This window comes from Haliotis rufescens, unplaced genomic scaffold (assembly GCF_023055435.1).
Source record: "Haliotis rufescens isolate VD_foot unplaced genomic scaffold, xgHalRufe1.0.p SCAF_8, whole genome shotgun sequence".
Classification (NCBI taxonomy): domain Eukaryota; kingdom Metazoa; phylum Mollusca; class Gastropoda; order Lepetellida; family Haliotidae; genus Haliotis; species Haliotis rufescens.
This window is the reverse complement of record NW_025964372.1, coordinates 21,362,844-21,387,165: the sequence shown is the minus strand read 5'-3', so window position 1 is coordinate 21,387,165 and position 24,322 is coordinate 21,362,844. Positions and strand designations below refer to the sequence as shown.

At 40.7% G+C, this 24,322-nt stretch overlaps 1 protein-coding gene and 1 long non-coding RNA gene across 4 annotated transcripts; both read right to left on the bottom strand.

Moving 5' to 3' along the window:
- Positions 1 to 424: 424 nt before the first annotated feature.
- On the bottom strand, positions 425 to 3,102 carry LOC124115760. Its single transcript, XR_006858019.2, has 3 exons — positions 3,073 to 3,102; positions 1,252 to 1,429; positions 425 to 554 (listed from the first exon to the last, which is right to left on the bottom strand). It is a non-coding gene; the product is annotated as an uncharacterized LOC124115760 (long non-coding RNA).
- A 2,129-nt stretch (positions 3,103 to 5,231) lies between these two features.
- On the bottom strand, positions 5,232 to 22,804 carry LOC124115733 (ankyrin-3-like). 3 transcript variants are annotated; one of them, XM_048389008.1, is made up of 8 exons: positions 22,411 to 22,804; positions 18,991 to 20,003; positions 18,455 to 18,583; positions 16,498 to 16,655; positions 15,592 to 15,706; positions 13,802 to 13,937; positions 10,031 to 11,070; positions 5,232 to 7,016 (listed from the first exon to the last, which is right to left on the bottom strand). In XM_048389008.1, the coding sequence occupies exons 1-8, from the start codon at positions 22,592 to 22,594 to the stop codon at positions 6,993 to 6,995; spliced, it is 2,799 nt and encodes a 932-aa protein (XP_048244965.1). In that variant the 5' UTR covers positions 22,595 to 22,804; the 3' UTR covers positions 5,232 to 6,992. The 3 variants fall into 3 exon arrangements, with proteins under 3 accessions (XP_048244965.1, XP_048244964.1, XP_046332790.2); XM_048389007.1 differs by lacking the exon at positions 5,232 to 7,016 and having other exon boundaries at positions 8,705 to 10,262; positions 10,362 to 11,070; XM_046476834.2 differs by lacking the exon at positions 5,232 to 7,016 and having other exon boundaries at positions 8,705 to 11,070; positions 22,411 to 22,803.
- Between the last annotated feature and the right edge of the window lie 1,518 nt (positions 22,805 to 24,322).

Below are 24,322 nucleotides of genomic sequence, written 5' to 3'. Positions count from 1 at the left end.
CAGCAAGCATGGGTTTTTGAAGACCTATTCTACCCCGGATCTTCACGGGTCCGGTGGTGGAGGGAGGTACTCAAGACAAACCCTTCAGATATTAACGCTGAGATGAAAATCACAATAGTTTCAATTAACAAATTAATGATCCAAGATCGAAAATATGTATAATTTCATGCATAGAGCTGTCTGTTTTGTTTATTTATTGAAATGTTACCTATATCTCTAGAAGTTTATAAATTCTCCTCAGAATCATAGATATAATGTCATTGGCACACATACAAGATACTTACAAAGTATTTCTTGTAACGAAATTCAAGAATTCACGCGTCACAACTACATCGCATCATGAATGTGTTCACGGGTGGTGGATGAACATTGTGTATACAAAGTATTGGCGATGAGTCAGTCGATATAAGATAGTCTACCTGTATCTCCAGGAGTTTACTGAAGTTTGGAGTGATGTAAAACAGAACTCCATCTGTTCCTCCAGGTAGAGTCAGACCACGAATCAGCAGGACAATCAGGACGACGTAGGGTACGGTAGCTGTCACGTACACAGCCTGAACATCAAAATAAGTTCAGTCTCAAACAACTTTATAATGTTAATAAGTGCCCCCATGATGCCAGGTGTATGAAAGATATACTTATGTAAATAGAGTTAATGATGATATTTGTGAATATTCTGTATTTACTATCTTAAATTAATTACCCAAAGTGTTATATTCAGTCATCATAAAATCATGAAAATCCAAGTACTCAGTAAAATGCATTTCTACAATCACAAAGATCAGTTCTGCGTCAGATTGGTCTGAATTGGGACACGCTCATTTACATCATCACAGAGTAGAAACAGGTGACACCAGACCCCTTCGCCTCCCTTTTGCCCTCAAAAATGCTCATTTCTGCAAACCATTCATAGGTAATAAAGAAATGAATTGGCTTTACATACTAATATATGTATATAACAAAATATTTTCTAAAACGTTTTTGGAATATTTGAGTCACCTCAAGGCATTATTTCAAAAGGGGGCGGTCGGGTAACCTAGTGGTAAAAGCGTTCGCTTGTTACGCCGAAGACGAGGATTCAATTCCCAAATGGGTACAATGTGTGAAGCCCATTTCTGGTTTCCCCCACTAAAAGTGGTGTAAAACCATACTCACTCACTCACTCACTCACTCAGTATTTCAAAAGATCAAAGAAGCAGGACTAACTCTAAAACCAAACAAACGTAATATGAGACAAAACAAGTCACCTACTTAGGGCATATCTTCAGTTAAAATGGCATCCATGTTGATCTACTTCAAAGATAGATTCAGTTACACAGATCCCACCCTCTTAAAATGTCCCTGACGTGTGTCTTCTCTTAGATCTGGTCCCCTATTAGCACAGACTTGTAGCAAATCTTCTGGCATCGCCTCCCCTCTATACAACCATCTGAAAAAAAGAAGTGTTTTTCGAATGGTCCAACAATTGCCAACAGGCATTCGATAAGCCCCCTTCCTTGCATATCCCAACCAAAACAAACCCTTCATCCTCACAACTGATGCATCTCAAACTGCAATTGGGTACATTTTAGACGAATTTGATTCCATGGTGTAACTTGGAATGATGTTGTTAATTCATGTCTTTGGCCAAACAAGTATCTTCCTGTTCTGTTTTTAGGAACAAACAATGCTGATTGGTAACGTTTCGTTTCCTCGTCAGTTTCCATGTAAGGGCATATGATCATTATGGTCATTTCCCATCGAATCAACAACTGTTATGGCCTCTTGAAATGGAGGATTTGATAAGATAAGGGTAACAGGCATGCTGTTCCTGTCAAAGATTATGGCTTTGCTCACGAAATATTCTGTATTGGCCATATTGTGGCCGAGACGTTTTATTGAGGCTGAGTTATTTTTTTTAAAGCAAATGGAGGCTGAGTATTTTTATTTAAACAAAATTATGAGCTGTATTTCTTTAAAAAAAACCAGCCTGCCCCCTCCTAGAAATCAAATGGCCCGCCCCTAATTATGTCTGTGAAATATTGTTTTTGAAGAAGGGAGATGGTGCACTGTGTTATCAACACCAAACTATTGACCATATTTTATGAGCGCTTCAGTTCGTACGTCCAGTTCTTGTGGTCTTCCGTATTAATACTGGTAGGAGTTATTTCCAGGAAGCATGCCCTCAAAGTAAATAGATTTATATTAATCGAGAGTTTACCTGTGTAGTTAAAAGAACCCAAGAAGTATTACAATCTCCAATCTCATGTCATATCAAATGTACGGACACGAATGTGTTATGCTCCTGAATATACATTAATTAAATCTAAGAATAAATTATTTGAACCCCGAACGTGCCAAATATTACATTACAATTAACTTTGCAAAACACAAACTCTTTCCTTTGTCAATGATGCAAATGTTGAGACACGACATGCATTTGTTAAAGGGATAAATGATTTGATTATTTTAAACATTAAGTTTTGCATCATAATAAGTATAGAGTTAATGCTCCCTTTAGAACAGAATGTGAGGAGGGGTGAAAATCGGATAAAAGCTGTCTCAAAACACGTATCTTGTTTCTCAATGTAAAATAACATTAATATTATCGTTTAACTCAAATGTTAATAATATGTCAATTATTAACATCACTACCATATTGAAAATTGAATAAGAACTTCTCAAAGAAAATTACAGTCATCATAAGGAGGGACATACACGCCAATATCTTGATTCATCACTGTTAAAACTGGTCAGATTAATAAAGAAAATGAAACACTAATGTTGATCTGCGCTATATACTAATCATGTACCAAAATACCACATACAGAAAAGTGCCATGTCACCGTATTTCACTTGGACTTGAGATTCTTGTGAACATTTCATCATTTTTAGAAGGGGCGGTCGGGTAGCCTAGTGGTTAAAGCGTTCGCTCGTCACGCCGAAGACCCGGAATCGATTCCCGACATGGGTACAATGTGTGAAGCCCAATTCTGGTTTCCCCCGCCGTGATATTGCTGGAATATTGCTAAAAGCGGCGTAAAACCATACTCACTCACTCACTCATTTTTAGACTTAAAATTAGATACTAACCGTGTTAGCCCTCCTGTGATCTCGAGTGTGTTTGCCAGTTAAACAGGGACTTCCTGTAACTTTCCACTGTGGGCGACATAATTGTCCCCATAAATAATTCATGAATAATGCAAAAGTGTCTCAATGCTATGAAGTACGTTGTAATACATATGCAGTGCATACTTGGTATACAGGATGATTTTCATATGCTAATAGACACAGATGTTGTCACAGATCTGTAAAGTTAACTTATTTGAGGCAGTTATGCAATTAATTACTTGAAACGTGTTGGACATGCCACCCCATGTACCGCGTGAGCCGCGTTTGCTTGAAACATGCATGCTCATCATCTCTTGGAGGCGACTAAAAATGACTTCAGGGAATGAAACATGATACAAATAACGAAATTATGTATGTACATGTACATTCAAAGGCATATGTTATTGTGACATACAAAAAACATTGAATTTGAATTAAAAAAATTACTGCCGTGGATGGAAGTATGGGCATGGCATGGAAATAACAGTGTCTGAAGGTCACGAGCAACAGTTCCTGTCATAAGTACTGTCACATGAGGGGCTCCAGAGGCAGCAGCGAGTGTGTCCATCTTGTACATTGATGCAGGAAAGGATGCATGAGGCGCCAAACGTTGAAGAAAGGCCCAGGGAATGCCATTATGCGTCTGAGGGAGAATAAGCCGAATCTTGCAAACTTGTTTGATTGTTAACAGCTCAGGGATGTTGCAGGCAGAAGGAAACGTAATGGACCATTTAAGTGGACACTTCTCTACTGACGTGCTGTCCACTGCAAGGTGTTGTCTGCACCACTGGAGACGTCCATGGTGATGCTCTGCGGTCACGATTGGTCGTCTGGCTGGGCTCTTCGCATGGATGGGATAGATGTGCTAACGTCGTCAGACTGTCCTCGCAGATCATGCTGTGTTTCTATTGAAGGCTGTGAGAGTTGTGTGGAACCTGTTTGAAAGATACATGGTTGGAATCCATATGTCTTGGCGAGGGTTCGTCATGGCTTGGCACCCACCTGGTTCTGTTGATGACGTCGTGGTAAGTGCTATACAGTGTTCCTGTACACTGACGGCGGTCTGTAAAATAATGGACCAGACAATCCAGTGACTGACATCATGAGCATCAATCAACGCAAATGGGATCGATGACATGCATCAACCAAGTCAGCGAGCCTGACCACCCGATCCCGTTAGTCGCCTCTTACGATAAGCATAGTCGCCTCGTACAAGCATTGTCGCCTTTTACGGCAAGCATGGGTTGCTGAAGACCTATTCTACCCCGGCTTACCACTTAGGCATGGTACTGACAAACCTAGAACCGGGTCGAACCGGGATTCGAACCCACAATCATCTGGGGTGCACATGGGCCACAACTCTGCACAGCGATTTGCAGCGCGTTGGACGACTCGCCCACCCGTGTCCTCTTGAAATCCCCTTGGAATGTTTCAACGCGACAAACTCCAGGTCAATTTTGCCTGGCAATCTATATCCTCTTTCATTTTTTTGCACAGCGATGATTACTGCTTGAAATTGTTCATGACAATGATGGATAGTGACCCCGCTCTGAAGTTCAGATACTCAAAGTCTGAACACACTGTTTAGATACACATCATAAATATATTGTGACTTGTGACATAGGATATTGTCTCTACTGACATGTTTTATTCTTGGAAACTGAATTTACTGAAATTTATAAATCGAATTGATCAGTCAGACAAATTGAAATAAATCACGTTTTTCAACCAATCAGTTCAAACAAAGCACACACTCTTATTCTTAGTATTCCAGCTATGAGCTTCGCACAGTGTACCCATGGGGTAATCAAACTCCCAGAATGAACGGAGGCTTTAAACACAATGCCACCTCTTTTCCCCCAGAGTTGAAATGATTTAACAGAATTGTATGAACATTTAAAGTTTCATTAAAATTTTTCCTGACAAAGGAGAATAAATGTTCAACATGGTGTAATTATTTTCTCAAAGTATACATTTATTTTGCAGGTGTAACAAAACGGTTATGACAAATTAGATAAGAACAAGAAAAGTGTGCCACAAGCGTTATGTCAATCAAAAATCTCAATATTTCAAATTGATATCAGTTACATATAACTGAATGTAGGTCATGTTCAGGTATGAAACACAAGTAACTCAATATCAATATTTTAAAATTTATCTGAAGGACACCAATAAAATACTATATATGTTTCTTTTTATTATTCAAAACATTTTAAATATTATAGTCAGTAATAAAATTCAATTCATTCAGTAAACATTTCGTGGTATATATGAAACTCTGTGCATCAAACGTCTCAATGACAGTTGCGATAACTGACATGGTAGGCAATTCCTATGACCTTCTTGTAACAAATGAAAACCACGCCCGAAAGTGGACATTAAAACACGTTCTACTGTTCCCACCTCTCAATGAGAGCTAATGTTGGTTAGCATATATAAAAGGCATTAGGTCACATAGACTTTATGTGAATTGTGAACACGATGTCTTTATGTCAGGCTCAGTAACTTAGTTGATTGTGTGTCATCATTAACCGACATCAGTCACTGGTTTGTCTGGTCCATACTTGATTATATACAGACTGCTTCCATATACCATGTAGCTTTAGATAGTATAATATTGTGTACAGAGTAACAGAAAGTATATGTTATTTATAGTCGACTGAAAACAGTTTTGCGCATTTTGAAAGCTTTTTGAATGAATGATGATAGGATTTGTTTGTTTGTTGTTTAACGCTGCACTCAGCAATATTCCAGCTATATGACGGCGGTCTGTAAAATAATCGAGTCTGGACCAGGCAATCCAGTGATTGACATCATGAGCATCGATCCACGCAATTGCGATCGATGACATGTATCAACCAAGTCAGCGAGCCTGACCACCCGATCCCGTTAGACGCCTTTTACGGCAAGCATAGTCGCCTTTTACGGCAAGTATGGGTTGCTGAAGAACTATTCTACCCCGGAATCTTCACGGGTCGAATGATGATAGGAAGACCTAAAACTCTAATAGAAATCTATGCTGGGTCTCCAAGCAATCTCATTAAAATGAGATCTTAGTTCTCTCTACCGCTAAGCAAAGATCTGAGGACATCCCATTAGGGTTCACGACCTTTCATCTGACCAATCGGAGCGTCGCTTACCAGATCATGAAAGTGACAGGCGGAATGCGATTTCCAATCATGCAGCCTCCAAAACTTTAAAACGGGTATTCCGAACGATAGTTACGGGCTTAACGACTGAATCTATACAATCTAGACCATGTATTAGCCATTCGAGAATGTACTTTCCAATTTTTTTAAGGGAGAATTTGTCAAAATATGTTTCGAAGCGTAGTCGCCAATTTGAAATTAGTGCCGTAAAGCACGAGAAAGCTGCCTTCTGATTGGCTAATATCAACTTCTTGTTAGTAATTTCATTGGTCGGTTAGAGTTCGTGAAAGGTCGGTCTAACGTGACCCGTAATGGGATGTCCTCAGATCTTTGTTTAGCGGCAGCGAGAACTAAGATCTGCTTTTAATGAGATTGGGTCTCCAAGTGGTAGGTATTTTTAATGGTGATCAAAACTTGACCACCTCAATGTTAAAAGTATGTAATCGGATATACGCCCGTGGAGATTGCTGTTGTCAAAAGACAAGCGGTGGTATATCCCCCGTGGGTTTTCCTGTCTGTGTCCGAGCGTTTTCAAACTGCTTCAAAGTTTCTGAAATATTAAGAACCGAGGAATATTCGCCATGAATCGGATATACTGTTAATATTCTGCAGTCGATAATACAAATGTTTCAACTATTTCCTTAAGCATACAACATCAATATACTAGTATAAAAGAATATTCAGTGGTAACAGTGTTTGGAGATACGCAAAGATAAGCATTTTGGTCAAATATTCTTTCCACACATACAGGTCTTACAAGTAGAGAAATCGTGCAACAGCTGTGACACTTGCACCACCCTTGATCAGAAGTACGCCTACAGATTCATGTCCTTTCTGACAAGCTTTATGTAGTGAGTGAGTGAGTGAGTGAGTGAGTGAGTGAGTGAGTGAGTGAGTGAGTGAGTTGGGTTTAACGCAGCTTTTAACAGTGTTCCAGTTATATCGCGGCATGTCAGCTTAATGTGGGAGGAAAGCCCGAAGTGATGCAGGTCTCAGACATTTACCACTTGGTGAAACCCACGAGCACTGGTATGGTGCTGACAAACCTATAAACATAATTGGGGCGAACCGGGAATCGAACCCACAATCATAGGTTTCTGGCGTGCCCAAGGGACGCAACTCTGCACAGCGAATCGCGGCGCCTTAGACGACTGGGCCACCCGTGCCCCCCTTTATGTAGTGCCGATCATCTGTCCTTATTACGAGCACAAACATTTGCACCACTCTTGATCAGAAGTGCAGCTACAGATTCATGTCCTTTCTGACAAGCTAGATGAAGAGCCGCCTATTCGGCCTTATCAACAGCTGTAACACTTGCACCACTCTTGATCAGAAGTGCAGCTGCAGATTCATGTCCATTCTCACAAGCTTCATGTAGTGCCGTCCATCCATTCTTGTATTCAGACGTAACTCTTCCATTCAGACAAGCTTGATGTAGTTTCGCCGATCTGTTCTTATTAACAGCTGTAACACTTGCACCACTCTTGATCAAAAGTGAGGCTATAGATTCATGTCCGTCCTGACAAGCTTGATGTAGGGAGGTCAGTCCTGCCGGCCATCTTGTTTTTTAAATGAAGATTATCACAATTCATCACATTTCAGCTTCATTAACAGAAAGAACAAGAATCATGCTTATGATGAATGTCTAAATAAAACATTATGCCTATTCTTGTTTTATTCTCTATGCTTATTTTGCCATGAATAGAATATTTATTCAAGAATGCAGCTTCTTTTGATTACCAGGGTATGCACTAATTTTCCAAAATGGTACCATCCAATCATGGTACCTTCGACGTTGAGTGTAAAACTAGGAGGTGTGCCGGGATTAACATTACAACAATACTTATATCACATGACAGATGGTGACTCTATCTATCGACTTAAACATCGTTCTGGAGCTTGCGGCGGGAAATATGAAAACAAAAATCATTCATAGGTAAGTTTACTAAAAATTTCAGTGAAAATTTTAAACTGGCGTCAAAACAAATAACTACTTTGCCATATCACAAAATGTTTTTGACATAAATTCAAAATGAAAAGTGTTTTTTATTAATTTTCACATAAACCAAAAGTTGATGCCTAAACATGCCTAAACCTGTATAAAATTATGTATGTACAAAATTAGCCTGAACTACCAACAAGATGTGCCGTCAATCCGTCCTAATTAACACCTGTAACATTTGCACCACTCTTGAAACAGTGCAGCTACAGATTCATGTCCATTCCAAGCTTTATGTAGTGCCGTGAATCTGTCCTTATTACAAGCATAAACATTTGCACCACACTTGATCAGAAGTGCGGCTACAGACTCATGTCCTTTCTGACAAGCTAGATGTAGAGCCGCCTATTCGGCCTTATCAACAGCTGTAACACTTGCACCACTCTTGATCAGAAGTGCAGCTACAGATCCATGTCCATTCTCACAAGCTTTATGTAGTGCCGTCCATCCATTCTTGTATTCAGACGTAACTCTTCCATTCAGACAAGCTTGATGTAGTTTCGCCGATCTGTCCTTATTAACAGCTGTAACACCTGCACCACTCTTGATCAGATCTGCGGCTACAGATTCATGTCCTTTCTGACACGCTTTATGTAGAGCCGATCATCTGTCCTTATCAACAGCTGTAACACTTGAACCACTCTTGATCAGAAGTGCGGCTACAGATTCATGTCCATTCTCACAAGGTTTATGTAGTGCCGATCATCTGTCCTTATTAACGGATCTTAACACTTCCACCACTCTTAATCATAAGTGAGATCGCAGACTCATGTCCATTTATACACGCTTCATGTAGCGCCGTGAGTCTGTCCTTATTCCGACTATAAACATTTGCACCACTTTTTATCAGAAGTGCGGCTACAGATGCATGTCCTTTCCGACAAGCTAGATGTAGAGGCGTCGATTCTTTCTTGTCTTCAGCTGTAACATTAGCACCACTCTTGATCAGAAGTGCGGCTACAGATTTATGTCCATTCAGAGAAGCTAAATGAAGTGCCGTCCATCCGTCTTTATCAACAGCTGTAACACTTGAACCACTCTTGATCAGAAGTGCGGCTTCAGATTCATGTCCATTCTGACAAGCTAGATGTAGAGCCGATCCTTTCTTATTAACAGCTGTAACATTTGCACCACTCTTGATCAGAAGTGCGGCTACAGATTCATGTCCATTCTGACAAGCTAGATGTAGTGCCGTCCATCCGTCTTTATCAACAGCTGTAACACTTGCACCACTCTTGATCAGAAGTGCAGCTACAGATTCATGTCCATTCTGACAAACTGGATGCAGTGCCGTCCATCCGTCTTTATCAACAGCTGTAACATTTGCACCACTCTTGATCAGAAGTGTGGCTACAGAGTCAAGTCCATTCTGACAAGCTAATAGTAGTGCCGATCCTTTCTTATTAACAGCTGTAACATTTGCACCACTCTTGATCAGAAGTGTGGCTACAGATTCATGTCCATTCTGACAAGCTAGATGTAGTGCCGTCCATCCGTCCTTATCAACAGCTGTAACACTTGCACCACTCTTGATCAGAAGTGTGGCTACAGATTCATTTCCATTCTCACAAACTGGATGTAGTGCCGTCAATCCGTCCTTATTAACAGCTGTAACACTTGCACCACTCTTAATCATAAGTGCAGCTACAGATTCATGTCCATTCTGACAAGCTAGATGAAGTGCCGTCCATCCATCCTTATCAACAGCTGTAACACTTGCACCACTCTTGATCAGAAGCGTGGCAACGGATTCATGTCCATTCTGACAAGCTAGATGTAGTGCCATCCATCTGTCCTTATCAACAGCTGTAACACTTGCACCACTCTTGATCAGAAGTGTGGCTACAGATTCATGTCCATTCTTACAAGCTAGATGTAGTGCCGACGATCCGTCTTTATTAACAGCTGTAACACTTGCACCATACTTGACCAGAAGTGCGGCTAACGTACCATGTCCATTCTGACAAGCTATATGTAGAACCGTACATCCTTCCTTGTCTTCAGCTGTAACACTTGCACCACTCTTGATCAGAACTTCGGCTACAGATTCATGTCCATTTTGACAAGCTAGATGTAGTGCCGTCCATCCGTTTTTATTAACAGCTGTAACACTTGCACCATACTTGACCAGAAGTGCGGCTAACGAACCATGTCCATTCTGACAAGCTATATGTAGAACTGTACATCCGTCCTTGTCTTCAGCCGTAACACTTGCACCACTCTTGATCAGAAGTGTGGCTACAGATTCATGTCCATTCTGACAAGCTTGATGTAGTGCCGTCCATCCGTCCTTATTAACAGCTGTAACACTTGCACCACTCTTGATCAGAAATTCGACTGCAGATTTATGTCCGTTACCAGAAGCAAAAAAAAGAGCCGTTGTTCCAGTTTCACTTTTGTCGTCAACATTTGCACCGCTTTTGATTAAAATGTGTGCTACATTCTCATGTCCATTTAAACAAGCAATGTGCAGTGGTAATATTCCCGCTAGATACGCATACTTCGTATCCATGATAGGACTGTACAAAGTAAGTTTAGCTCTTTTTTGTACGTCGCCCTTCCGCCTGGAAACAAGAACAGCAACAGCTTCGCCATGACCGTTTTCACAGGCACAGTGCAAAGGGGTCCACCCTCGGTCATCGGTACTCGCTACAAACTCGCCCTGGTCTATCAACAAATGCATGCGTCTAATATCTCCGAGGCTGGCTGCTTTATGTAAACTGTATCTCGTATCATCTATGCTGGTCGACCTATTGACTATTGTATACGCAAATGTTCTGGCCTTCGTTGACGCTGGATTATTTGTCAGCTTTTCACATGGAGACTCAAGCACTGCAAGAAGGACAACAATCTTTCAAATACAGAACCAAACAGGTTAATTTTTCATTTTGGCAATATATCTAAAATAAGTGAGTGAGTGAGTTTAATGCTGCTTTTAACAGTATTCCAGTTGTATTGCGGCGAGTCAGCTTAATGTGGGAGGAAAGCCCGAAGTGATGCAGGTCTCAGACGTTTACCACTTCATGAAACCCACGAGCACGGGTATGGTGCTGACAAACCTAGAAATATAATCGGGGCGAACCGGAATTCAAACCCACAATCATAGGTTTCTGGTGTGCCCAAGGGACGCAAATCGTGGCGCCTTAGACGACTGGGCCACCCGTGCCCACATATCTAAAATAATCACACTTTGAGCATTTAAAATATTATAACACTTATAATGTTTACAACTTGAAGAGACATTGAAGATATATTGGCTTTTGTACATGCTGTTTTCTTTGTAAATCACACAACATTTGCCAACATATAAAACTCACATATATTTGATGATCCTCTTTGGCCATTATCCATTGCAATGGATTAGTAACATTGGATTTGAATATATACAACGACAGTGTTTCAATAATCCAAAGAAATGTTTACGATTCCAACTATATTGTGAGCATGTGTTTATGAATCAGGATCACGAAAAGGCGAGCCTATCCTGTCCAGCTGGTAATGTGTCACAAACACATGCAAAGGCAAGTCAATTGTTCATCTGCAAAACGTGGAAACATATGGTACAAGTCAAAACAGGGAACTTAAGAACATATTTTAATAGTTGTCTCACTTATCATAACTGTTATCCAACCCCTCTACATTATGTTTTTTTGTGTGGCAAATCATGATTGGTTGAATATCCTATGATTGCAATAACAATATCAGGTTTTTGCCCATTGCGAATATAAAGGTGCGGACACTTTCCAGTTTGCCAGGCTTCACTCGTACTTGAATAACAAGAAATAACACACCAAAAAACCTGTAACATGAAACGATAATTATTTCAAATTTAACACCAGCTCTCGTTAAATTCTTGGACTTTTGAAAGGAATTACATTAATTGATAAGTTTTGAGGTATTATTTTATAAATTGGTAGTGCTAATTAGTAACTTAAATTGTTAGTGGATGTACCCTTAAGGGGGGTTGAAGAATTGTATTGTCCACCTGAGAGGGTATTTAAGTTCCACATCATTCAAAGTATTTTTATGTATGACAGAGTTATTCACGGAGTATATTTGTCATTTTACATTGATGGCTAAACTTGAATACAATTGCCAGCTGAAGAGGTGGTATAAATCCTGCTGGCGAACCATGAGGGAAGCAGTGTTATAAGTCCCTGGTGAATGAGTGAGGGAATGAGTTGGGTTTAACGCCACTTTTAACAGTATTCCAGTTATATTGCGGCGTGTCAGTTTAATGTGGGAGGAAAGCCCTAAGTGATGCAGATCTCAGACGTTTACCACTTCGGTGAAACCCACGAGCACGAGTATGGTGCTGACAAACCTAGAAACATAATCGGGGGGAACCGGGATTCGAACCCACAATCATAGGTTTCTGGCGTGCCCAAGGGACGCAACTCTGCACAGCGAATCACAGCGCCTTAGACGACTGGGCCACCCGTGCCCCCTCATAAGTCCTTGGTATGGTGGCTAATTTTTGTTGCTGGCGATCAAAAGCCCCTTTTTTTATATTGCACTGTTAATTGGTAGTTTATTCTTTTACATGCTCTCAAACTAGTTTTAAATACAATCTGTGATAATCTAGTTATCATACTGTCCTTCGATGACAGGATTTTATACACTCTGAATATATTTGTTTTTAATGTATACTTTTGTCAATGGCTGAAATATTGCCAGTCTGACGGAAATTTTTTAACTCACTCACTCTATCAGACTTCCATCCATTTCCAAACATAACGAAAGTTCCAGCTTGACCCCAATTCGATTCAAACGATGACATCAAAGAAGCTGTGGAGAACTTAATGGATAGCAAAACCGGACATCTATGAAACTGGGATAAAATCCCTCAACATCCCTGTTGAAGCGTATCAATGTGGAAAGGGATTTGGGTCAAGTCATTCCATGCGAAGCCCAAACCAAAGAGGCGACTAACGGGATCGGGTGATGAGGCTCACTGACTTGGTAGATGCATGTCATATAGATGGAATGTTGCTGAGTGAGGTGTTAAACAACAAACAAGCAAACTATGAACATTCTTCAAGAACACCGCTTTATGAATTATCCCTAACAGCTTGCATCTTACAGGACAGTGAGTGAGTGAGTGAGTTTGGTTTTACGCCGCTTTTAGCAATATTCCAGCAATATCACGGCGGGGGACACCACAAATGGGCTTCACACATTGTACCCATGTCGGGATTCGAACCCGGGTCTTCGGCGTGACGAGCGAACGCTTTAACCACTAGGCTACCCGACCGCCCCCTTACAGGACAGAGAAGTAGTAAAAGAATGCCGGGAAACAAATAATAATAAAAAAAATTGACATTAGAAGAAAGCCCTGTGATACTTGGGTTTGCGGATTCTAGTTTTGTTGTGGAATATATTGCTATTGGCAGGATCTGCTCACCTTGTCGCGAACACACTATTTGATAGTGATTCATAAACACATGCACATGATATAGTCGTCTGATATTACCAGTGATTATTTTTAAGAATACGGAAAGGGTTTTGTCCTTTGCATGTATTTGGGTTTTAGGTATATTTGGAAAACAATATTTATACTCACTGTCTGTGTCCATATCAGGCTGTGTATGTTCATCTGCATATTCCCGCAGTCTGCGCCAGATGTACCTCCTGTACCAGACAGTGTGGCAGCTCCTCATGACACTGGGAGGCACCTCCGATAGTACAGCTTCTAGTGCCTGTAACAATAAAGAGCCACTGGTGACGAAGTATTGACAACAAAAACAAAGCATTGTTCTTTAGTGTTTGCCCCATATTGAGGTGTATCATAATACGTCAACTGGAGCAATACCCTGGGGCAGTAGGGTAGCTAGTGGTTAAAGCTTTGGCTTATCATGCCGAAGACCTGGGTTCAAATTCATGCATGGGTACAATGTCTAAAGCCCATTTCTGGGGCCCCGTGCTGTGATATTGCTGGAACATTGCTAATGGGCGGCGTGAAATCAAATGAACTCACTCACTGAGATCCTGTTAAAAACAAGCACGAAATACTCATATCCCCCACCAATATGACATGTCCAGTTGTGTGCAAGGCAAGAAATATTGTACGATTTCAAGATCTGCTCCGGAAATGAGCAATGCCGCCATTTTCACTCTAAGTCAAAGTCGTTGGAAACTCGAAAAAAATATTTCTCAGAAATCCCAAACTATCAAAAGGCACTATTTTCCCACTAGACCCATATCCATCAATCTGTTGCGGACAGACGGAAGGGCCGGCGGACAGCATCCATTCTTATATCCCCTTCCACTCTGTATCGGGACCCGTGAAGAATCCGGGGTAGAATAGGTCTTCAGCAACCCATGCTTGCCGTAAAAGGTAACTATGCTTATCGTAAAAGGTGACTTACGGGATCGGGTGGTCAGGCTCGCTGACTTGGTTGATGTATGCCATCGATACCAATTGCGTGGATCGATGCTCATGATATTAATCACTGGATTGTCTGGTCCAGACTCGATTATTTACAGACCGCTGTCATATAGCTGGAATATTGCTGAGTGCGGCGTTAAACAACAAACCAAACCAACCAATCGTGGCGGGGGATAATGAACACATAAATGTTCAATCTCGATTAAGAGTGATAGAGTACATTGTACATATAAAATGATATTATAGAAAAACTCAAAACCCACATTGTCATTAGTTTTCTTCCAGAGATCCCTCTCTTTAGTGTTTAATACAAGCATATTGTTCCCCGCCAAAAAAACTTGTTAGTTTTATGGAAATTTAAATAAACATATATATATATCATAGAAACAGATCAGTATATTAATATAGATATGCATGTTAAGGTACTAACAGAAATTGGAATATTCTGTTTTGATATTGACACATTTGATTGGTCAGTAACCAAGAGCATGCTAATGCGATTTACATTTGAAATAAAGTTTCCGTGCTAGGTGGGATTTTAGAAGATGCAGTGAAAAAAGTCTAAATGATGAGAAATACATGCTGCATATTATATTTTAGCGATTCATAATAATTTTCTGTATATTGCTCTTATTATAATTGTTATTATACAATGATGAATGAGATTCATAAATCTAGTTCCCATTCGACTCGTGAAGATCCGGGGTAGAATACGTCTTCAGCAACCCATGCTTGCCATAAAAGGCGACTATGCTTGTCGTAAGAGGTGACTAATGGGATCGGCTGGTCAGGCTCGCTGACTTTTATTGATGCATGTCATCGTATCCCAATTGCGTGGATTGATGATCATGATTGGATTGTCTGGTCCAGACTCGATTATTTACAGACCGCCGTCATATAGCTGGAATATCGCTGAGTGTGGCGTTAAACAAACAAACAAACAAGTTCCCATTCAGTTGCCGTACCATATTCACAAAGATGCCACAGCTATGCTCATCTGTTTGACTGAGTACTGGATATTCTGTCGTTATCCATGTGACCACTGATCCATCAGCTCTCCTCAAACTGCATGTATATTTTCTGAAAAAAATAGATATTAGATCTAGAGTTTACTACCTCTATTTGTTTCCGCTGCCTCAAACCAACCTTCAACCTAGCGCTATACATTTAGGACAAGTTAACTACATATGTTTGTAGATGAGGCAGATTGCAGCTTTTGTTTCAAAATCGGTTCGAGACTTTAAGACTATCGCATTCATCAGTGTGTCCTTAAGCTGTACTTCCCACTGGAGTCTTCATCAATCGTAGGCTTAGAGCTGACATCACCTGTTAGCCCACTTATTCCACAGTGCTCTCAGTCATGCCCCGCTTGTACAGACTTCAGATATCCGGAAACCTCGGTTCCCGGACGATTTTCATTCAAAACGAAATAATTACTATATAAATTTACCCGTATATACAGAAATTCAGTTTCCGGAACCGGATGGTCATTTTCATACACAAAACACTGAAATGCACACAAAATTGTCTCAGTTACCCGGAAAATACACTTCCGCTGGTGGTAATCCTTCCGTTGGTGGAAATCCTTTGATTCGTGAGAAGTCAATTAACCAAGTGACACTGAATTACGTTTGAGACGAGCTTGTTTATTGTACATGTAATCCCATTCGATAATCCCATGTCATCTGTCATGAGTTGCATAATTGAAGGGAAGTAACTCTTCCAGTAAGAAGCTGGTTTCAGTTATACGGAAATTTGTTTATACTGACGAATTGTGAAATGATGCAAGTGTCCGTATAAACGAGGCAAGACTTTACACGTTTATCTCTACATCTATGGCACGTTTATAGCTGACCAAGCCCTCAAATTACCTCCAATGTTGAATAAGTTTGTCCTCTACATTAAGAGCACACTTAGAGTTGACCACGCCCACTGTTCCATCCTGGGCATTGGCGACCAGAAGCACCCAGTGTTTATTTAGTGGCATGTTCACTGGCATCACGATCCACGTGTAAGTTCCAAGTTCCTCCTAATATAAAATAAAATCCACAAAATCATTGCCAGAATCAAAAGAAATACCTTGATGATACCGACCGTATCACTAACAAGTATTAATAAATCACTTACAAATAGGAATGATACTGACCATATCACGAGCAATTCTGCTAACCAATTGCACCCGTCACAAACACATGCTAAGGCAAGTCAAGTGCTCGCTCGAGAAACACAGGAAAATAATTATGGTACAAGTCAAAATGTGGAATTGCATCAGACATTTTTTTTGTCACTGATGAGTTAAATCATGTTAAATTTGGATATGCCCTCCACATGCATACAATAGAACTTTCTCAATGCTTTCCAGACTTATGCCTAGTCCCCAAACATAGAAAGAGGCACCCACATTTATATTGAGAAGGGAGCTCCAGTGAGATGGGGACAATCTAAAATGTGGAAAGGGCTTTGTCACTTTTATTTACAGTAAGGGTTGGTTGAAAAGGAAAATAATATGGTCTTGAATGTTTTACCCTGATCAAGCAAGATTCGTTTGATGCTCTTTAACCACAGAGAAATATGGATATCTACAGATATGTATTGTAATTTACATTAATGAATTATAATTTCATTTGATCAATTTTACAGATATTAGCTAACATTATCTTATGGTTACAGATTAACATTATATGCTTAAATATCAACTGTACTTGAAATACATTTCCATGATCGCCTGTGTTCTTTCAAAATCATATCCAAACAATTACCCTTCCCCTGTTTTGGATACATGTATATGACATTTATTTGGAAACAACTATGTAATTGATCTTTTTAAACTCAATGACCAAAGTGGTAAACGTCTGAGGCGTGCATCACTTCAGGTTTTCCTCCCACATTAATCTGACAGTCTGTGATATAATTGGATACTGTTCAAAGTGGCCATTAAACCTAACTCAGTCACTAACTAAACTCAACTGGTGCGCTGATGTACTGAAAATGCTTTTGGTATTCATAAAAATACCGATATTCTAGTGAGAGTGAATTGGGTTTACGACGCTTTTAACAGTATTCCAGTTATATCACGGTGTGTCGGCTTAATGTGGGAGGAAAGCCCAAAGTGATGCAGGTCTTAGACGTTTACCACTTCGGTGAAACCCATGAGCACAGGTATGGTGCTGACAAAACTAGAAACATAATCAGGCGAACCGGGATTCGAACCCACAATTTTAGGTTTCTTGCATGCCCAAGGGACGCAACTCTGCACAGCGAATTACGGTGCCATTGACACCTGGGCCAACCATGCGTCCACCGTTATTCGAAAGGATAATGTTCAGAAAATACATGCATCTACATTAAAATGCAAGTATTCTTAAGTGAACTACCAAAGCCATTCAGACCCTTCCGTGCTGAGGTTTTACTTATCGGTTTTGACAAGACATGTAGTGTGTTCACTGCTGTGATCGTCGACTTCGATGGTTGTGAAGTCAGTGATAACATGGACCAACAAGGGACATACAAACTGCACGTGACTGTCAGTGTTACTTTTACCATCAGCGTTGACTTTACACACATGACCAATTAAGTTATACATGGCGTGTTGACATAGGTACAGTGAGGATATTCTTGTTAAAGAAAAAATGCTGATCTAAACCTTCAAGGAACTGTTACAAAACTGACCTCATATCTTTCAGAGCTCGAATTAGATGCTAAACAAAGATCCATAACCGAATCAAAGATTTACCATGTGTCTTTAATTTCCATCTTTGGTCGAAAACCTAATGCGAGTACTTTTCTCATTCCTTTCCACATGAATGTACATGACTATGCTATCCATACCTTGCAAGGAGGCCCGTCATACTCGTCTTTCTCCCAATCGCTGACCAGGAAGGAATCAAGTACAATGCAGTGATGGCTGCTGCTCCTATTCCAAGTGGTCTGCAGGACATGCATGTATGCTTGCATGACCTACAATGGAGGGACAAAGGTATTTACAAAACAAATTCATATTGCAAAACCCCTACGTCACATGTTTTAACTAGCAACTTACAAAAAAACATCATTGCAACATGTATCCTGTCTGAAATCCTCAGGTAACAACGATGGAGCGATTTAATATGTTACTTGGCCTGAGAGCAATTTCCACTATTGGAACAAATATTTTTTCATTATATCATAATATTATATAATTTTCATCTTTAATAATGTTATTGCTAATATCGTTCTTTGACATGGCCTACCAACCACAAGCGAGAAGAAGATTGTCCCAATCTATTTTATACTTTTGAAAATATTAGAATAATAATTTGCAGAATTGAAGGACATAATTCATGATGAGCAAAAGATGAGAAAGCTAGAAAAACCATAAAAATTACCTCATCACCAAGCCATGCTGTCGGATCGAGGAGATGATTCCTCTGTATGCTGTGGGGCCCCACCTTGCACATCTGAGGATCCGTCCCATCGTCGTCATCTGTCTCGGCGTAGTCACTCATCACATGTTGTGGGTACATATAGAGGGTGTCAACAAACTCTGTGATGTCCGTCTTCATGTGATATGCACCTACTATGACAGCTGATATCAGACTGAGATACGTCTCCGGGCACTGGTCATCACCGAGAATGTCCGGGCTAAGTCGTGACCACTTCAACCTGTCACTGACTTCTGCGAGGTCATTTCTCCATTGACTGTTTATGTCAGCGATTAATGATAAACACGGACTGTCAAGGGAAGTATACGTGGTGTTTTTCTCCCAGTATTGTGTCAGGTTCAACACACACCTTGCGATAACGATATGTGTACGTTTGTTCAGCACACTTTCGGTGAATGATCTGAGATTGGTTGGTCTTTCATCAGGTTGATGACTAACACATTCGGTGGTTATGTTGTCAATCGAATTGTTTTCTGTTATTTGTTCGCTTTCTGAACATTTAGGAGTTTTCACACACATATTCACAATATCAGGGTCATGTTTCCTTTTCTTCGAGCTAACTTCACCTGAGGAAGGCTGGGAAGTAGGAGAGTTCGTATTTGCAGGATCATGATCACATTCCATATCACTTGTCTCCCTTTCTCCACCATCTTCATCTCCAGAACCAGCTTTTCTTACGCCAGGGTTCACCACCTCAGATCCAAGGGGGAGGGCCGCATTCAAACGTTTCTCATATTTTGGATCCGATAACGCTTCTGTGTGTTTTCCTATGTAGTGTACTAACATATATTTCACGTCTGCCCCGAGCAAGTTGTATGCCTGTCGTTTAAAAGACTTGGTGGTGCTGCCATCACTTTTATAAGCCACGAAGTACTGCTTGACGACCTTGGGTGCAGGGTTGGGTTGTTCCTGGGAACCAATATGCTTGAAGTGGTAGCTGTCATTCTTCCATGAGTCTGTAGAGCAAAAACCAACCAGTTACAAATATGTCAATAACGCAATGCATTAAAAGACGTACGTTTTTTGTGTTTTTGTTTGTTTTGTTCAAACGGTTCGCGTTAGTTGATGTAGTGTTTTCTGGAATCTGCTGCAATGAACATAATACATTATTATTAACACAGGTCCATCCATCAAAATAGAGTGAGTGAGTGAGTAAGTATGGTTTTACGCCGCTTTAGGCAAAATTCCAGCAATATCATGGCAGGGGACACCAGAAATGGGCTTCACACTATGTATCCATGTCGGGAATCGAACCCGGGTCTTTGGCATGACAAGCGAACGCTTTAACAACTAGGCTACCCGACCGCCCCCCATCAAAATAGAATGATCAACAAGGATCTCAGTGTCTCCCAACAACTATCAGGATGTCACGCTGTTCACAGCTAACAGTCTAAATCCAAATTCAATAGTTTAAGGTAAGTGATAGTTTAAAGTTATGTGAGTGAGGTTACATTTAAATTCAAGTCAGCTGAAAATAAGACTATAACACGTTCTTGATTATGAATACATTGACACATCTAAATATACTGAAGTGCAAAAGAAACATCACCCCCCATTGCATGAAAAGTTGTCATTTGAATATCTGGGTAATTTTTGTCAAAGTATCTCCAACTTAACATTACCTTGTCCGGAAAAATGAAATTTGAGGATAAAAAAACAAAGCAGATGACAATAAAACTGATCGTCCAAACGCTTCATGGCAACAGTCATGGTAACCCGATGCACGTGAGTTCCGTACAAATTGAAATGCACATGCGTTCCCCCATTTCCTGCCCTATAAAAATCCACCCAGATCCGATAACATTCATTCGTTATTGAATTGCTACCACATGCCAAGATTGACAAGAAATCAGCAACACCAAGCCCTTGGACGATTGCAAGCTGGATAAACCGCCCGGCAAGTAGCCAATGCATTTCAAGTCCACCTAAGGACCATATACAGGCTCCAGCAATGGTACCAGACCACCAACACTACAGATGACCTACCACGTAGTGGAAGACCAAGGGTCACCATCTGATGTCAGGGTCGTCAGATTGTGCGACAGCATCTTCAAGATCGCTTTGAAACTGCTCGACAGACCATGGGGACACACCAGCGACACATTAGTGAGGGCACCGTGCGTCGACGATTGACGAGCTGACACCTCGACTGTCACAGGCCACACCGAGGACCCATTCTGACACCATGTCATCCCCGGGACTGTCTTCAGTGCGCAACACAGCACCAGCATTGGTGCCACCAGCAGTGGAGAAGAGTCCTCTTCTTAGACGAGAGCGGTTACTGTATCTCAACAGCAGATGGCAGAGAGAAAGAGAGAGACTGGTGGGTTGGTCCGAGCATCATGGTGTGGGATAGAATTGGTCTTGCACAGAGGGTCAGCCTTGTTCTTCCAGAACATGGGTCCAGGGAGAGGCAATGGTGTCACAGTAGCTAGGTACATTGATCAAGTCTTGAGACCACATGGCATACCTCATTTGGCACATCGCCGCAATCGCCGCAACCTTGATGATCAGTTTTGTCGAGTTTCATCTTTTTGATATGTCTCAAAGTATGTTTACAGTGATTGGACAAATAAGATTTCTCATGTATCTATCCATGGTGAGGTTTCTTTTGCAGTTCAGTATATATCAACACAAGTTGATAAAATTGGAAAAACTCTGAGGCTTGCAAGTGTTGATATATTTGATATCAAAAGACACGAAGATGAGATTTTATTTATCATCCAAAATCATTCTTCCAACTTTTTCAGTTTGTAGACAGTAATAAGCAGTGTCTTAAGTGTAAAGAGTACTGCTTACAGCTTCAGTAGCAGAGCCATTAGCAATGTCACTTGATTTTGACATCATGGTAACCAAACACGTCACAATGGTCTGCAAAGCATTAGATTGTCTGGTCCAGACTCAATTATTTACAGACCGCCGTCATATAGCTGGAATATTGCTGAGTGTGCCGTAAAACAACAAACAAGCAAACAAACAAACAGTGCCGGTTTCTCCATCTATATGTCAATGTGGCATCCAGGAGGTTTACACTCTAAAAACCCATAAGGTTCAACACATACGTGGGTGAACATTCCACTGAAGCATGAGCAACTTATCAATGACTTACAATCAGGAAAGTAGTCAGTTATTATCTGACCTCAGGTCATCACCATGGAGTAGCCAATCACGGGCCTGGAATTCCACATCACACACACACACACACACACACACATATATATGTATGATACCTAGGCTGTTATCTCAAGTGGGTTTCTCCCTTAATTAATATTGTCAGAAGTATGCATTTTCATTTAAGTCTAAACAGAGACCATATTATATGGTCTCTGGTCTAAACTTCAAGACATGCAGTATTTAACCTACCTTCCACCGAGTCTGCCTCCACCCTGTACAAGTACCCGTCTCCTCCATGGGGTTGAGCTGGGGTTGTTACTATAGCCCGTTTGTCATCAGGGTTGTCCAGTATCTCCAACACTTCAGTGAGCTTCAGTGCCTTGTTCCTCCCCGTGAAGTACGGAGCTGTCACCTCTCTGTCTTCGCTATCCATAGCTTTAGCTATCCAATATTTGCTGTGCTGCTATGGCCGCCCCAATCTTTCTGTACAACGCATAATGAAAGAGAAACTAGGACTGTCGTATAGACAGTGACGTGGCGCTTTGTATACGACATGAATCTTGGCTGCCTGCCAGGTAGTTGTGCAAATGCGGGTACATGCAATCAATGCCGCAGCCTGGTTTCCTGGGTATGCTACACTGACCAAGGCACAAGCTCCTTCCCAGCGCGTGACACCTTCGTTACACACTCTCCGCGAACGGGCTATCGCTGTGAGGAGCTTGACCCAGGCAATGGCGGCCTCCATAAGACAAACAAACATGGCGGACACGAAATGTATAAACTATAGAAAAACGCTAGAACGGGTGGTTAAGTTTTTTTCTTAGCATTTTCATGAATGCTCTTGCTATATATACGTCGCGATAATAACGTCCATTGTTACTGTTAGTGAAGGAAAACATTATTTAAGCTGTTTCGAGACTCGAAAGTGGTCGTCACATCGGTGAAATGTAAACAATGACACACACACCATTTTCAACAGTGATATATGCGTTAATATTTCGTGTCAGCTCACTGTTGTCCCGAAATCCTACATATAATACATTGAATTAAACAACCACGTTAATGGAATACCGTTAGCATCTTTATTTTAGCAAATTTGATGACGCAAATGTCGCCGATTATGCCCGGTTTTCTCCCATTGTAAAATGTCGGGTTTAGCGGAATTATTGAACGCCCACTATAAATTACCATAAAAAAATCTAACACTTATGATCCGTAATAATGGTATTTAATGATAGGGTTTGTCTTTGGTTCTGATATTTGGATTCTGGATTTTATTCACCTGAAAAGCCATTTATTTTGCATTTGTTTGTTTTCTTATTACATCGTGAAATTAATCAGTGTAGCGCCAGCGCAGCATACCCAAGGGACCAGGCTGCAAACCCTTTCTATATCCAATAGAAATCTCTGCATAAAGCAGAGTCGACAGTACGATACCGTCAATATCATAAACATGTGTTTATGGATCACAATCGAATAGTGATTATACCAACTGGTTGCGAAAAGGTGAGCGTATCCTGCCCCACTGCCGTCACAAACACATGCAAATGCACGCCATATGTTCACTAGGAAAAACACGGGAACATATCCTGAAGTCCTGTGTTCTTGAATACTGTTGAAGACAGAACGAGTTACAGCTTTAACTTTAAGATTTAAAGGACATTCACGACAGAATGTAGGAGCAAGGGAACAATTACGTTTTACATTTTAACGATGACATTAAGGACATTCGAGACAGAGTTATAGTGAGTGTGAGTGAGTGAGTTGGGTTTAACGACGCTTTTAACATTATTCCAGTTATATCACGGCGTGTCAGCCTTATGTGGGAGGAAAGCCCGAAGTGATGCAGGTCTAAGATGTTTACCACTTCGGTTAAACCCACGAGCACGGGTATGGTGCTGACAAACCTGGAAACAGTGGGGCAGACTTGATTATTTGCAGACCGCCGTCAAATATCTACCGATAGGTTAGGTTAGGTTAGGTTTTGGATATATGCAGTATGAAGACCCTTTAATTAAAAGTTAGGAAGCATTTAAACTTGTAGTTGAGGAGTGGGAAACAATGAAAACGCGTTAAAATTGCACTCCCAAAACAGACTCCAGTATGGCTGCTAAACCATGATACTTTTTAACAAAGTCAATATTTTTAGAAAAAATGTCCA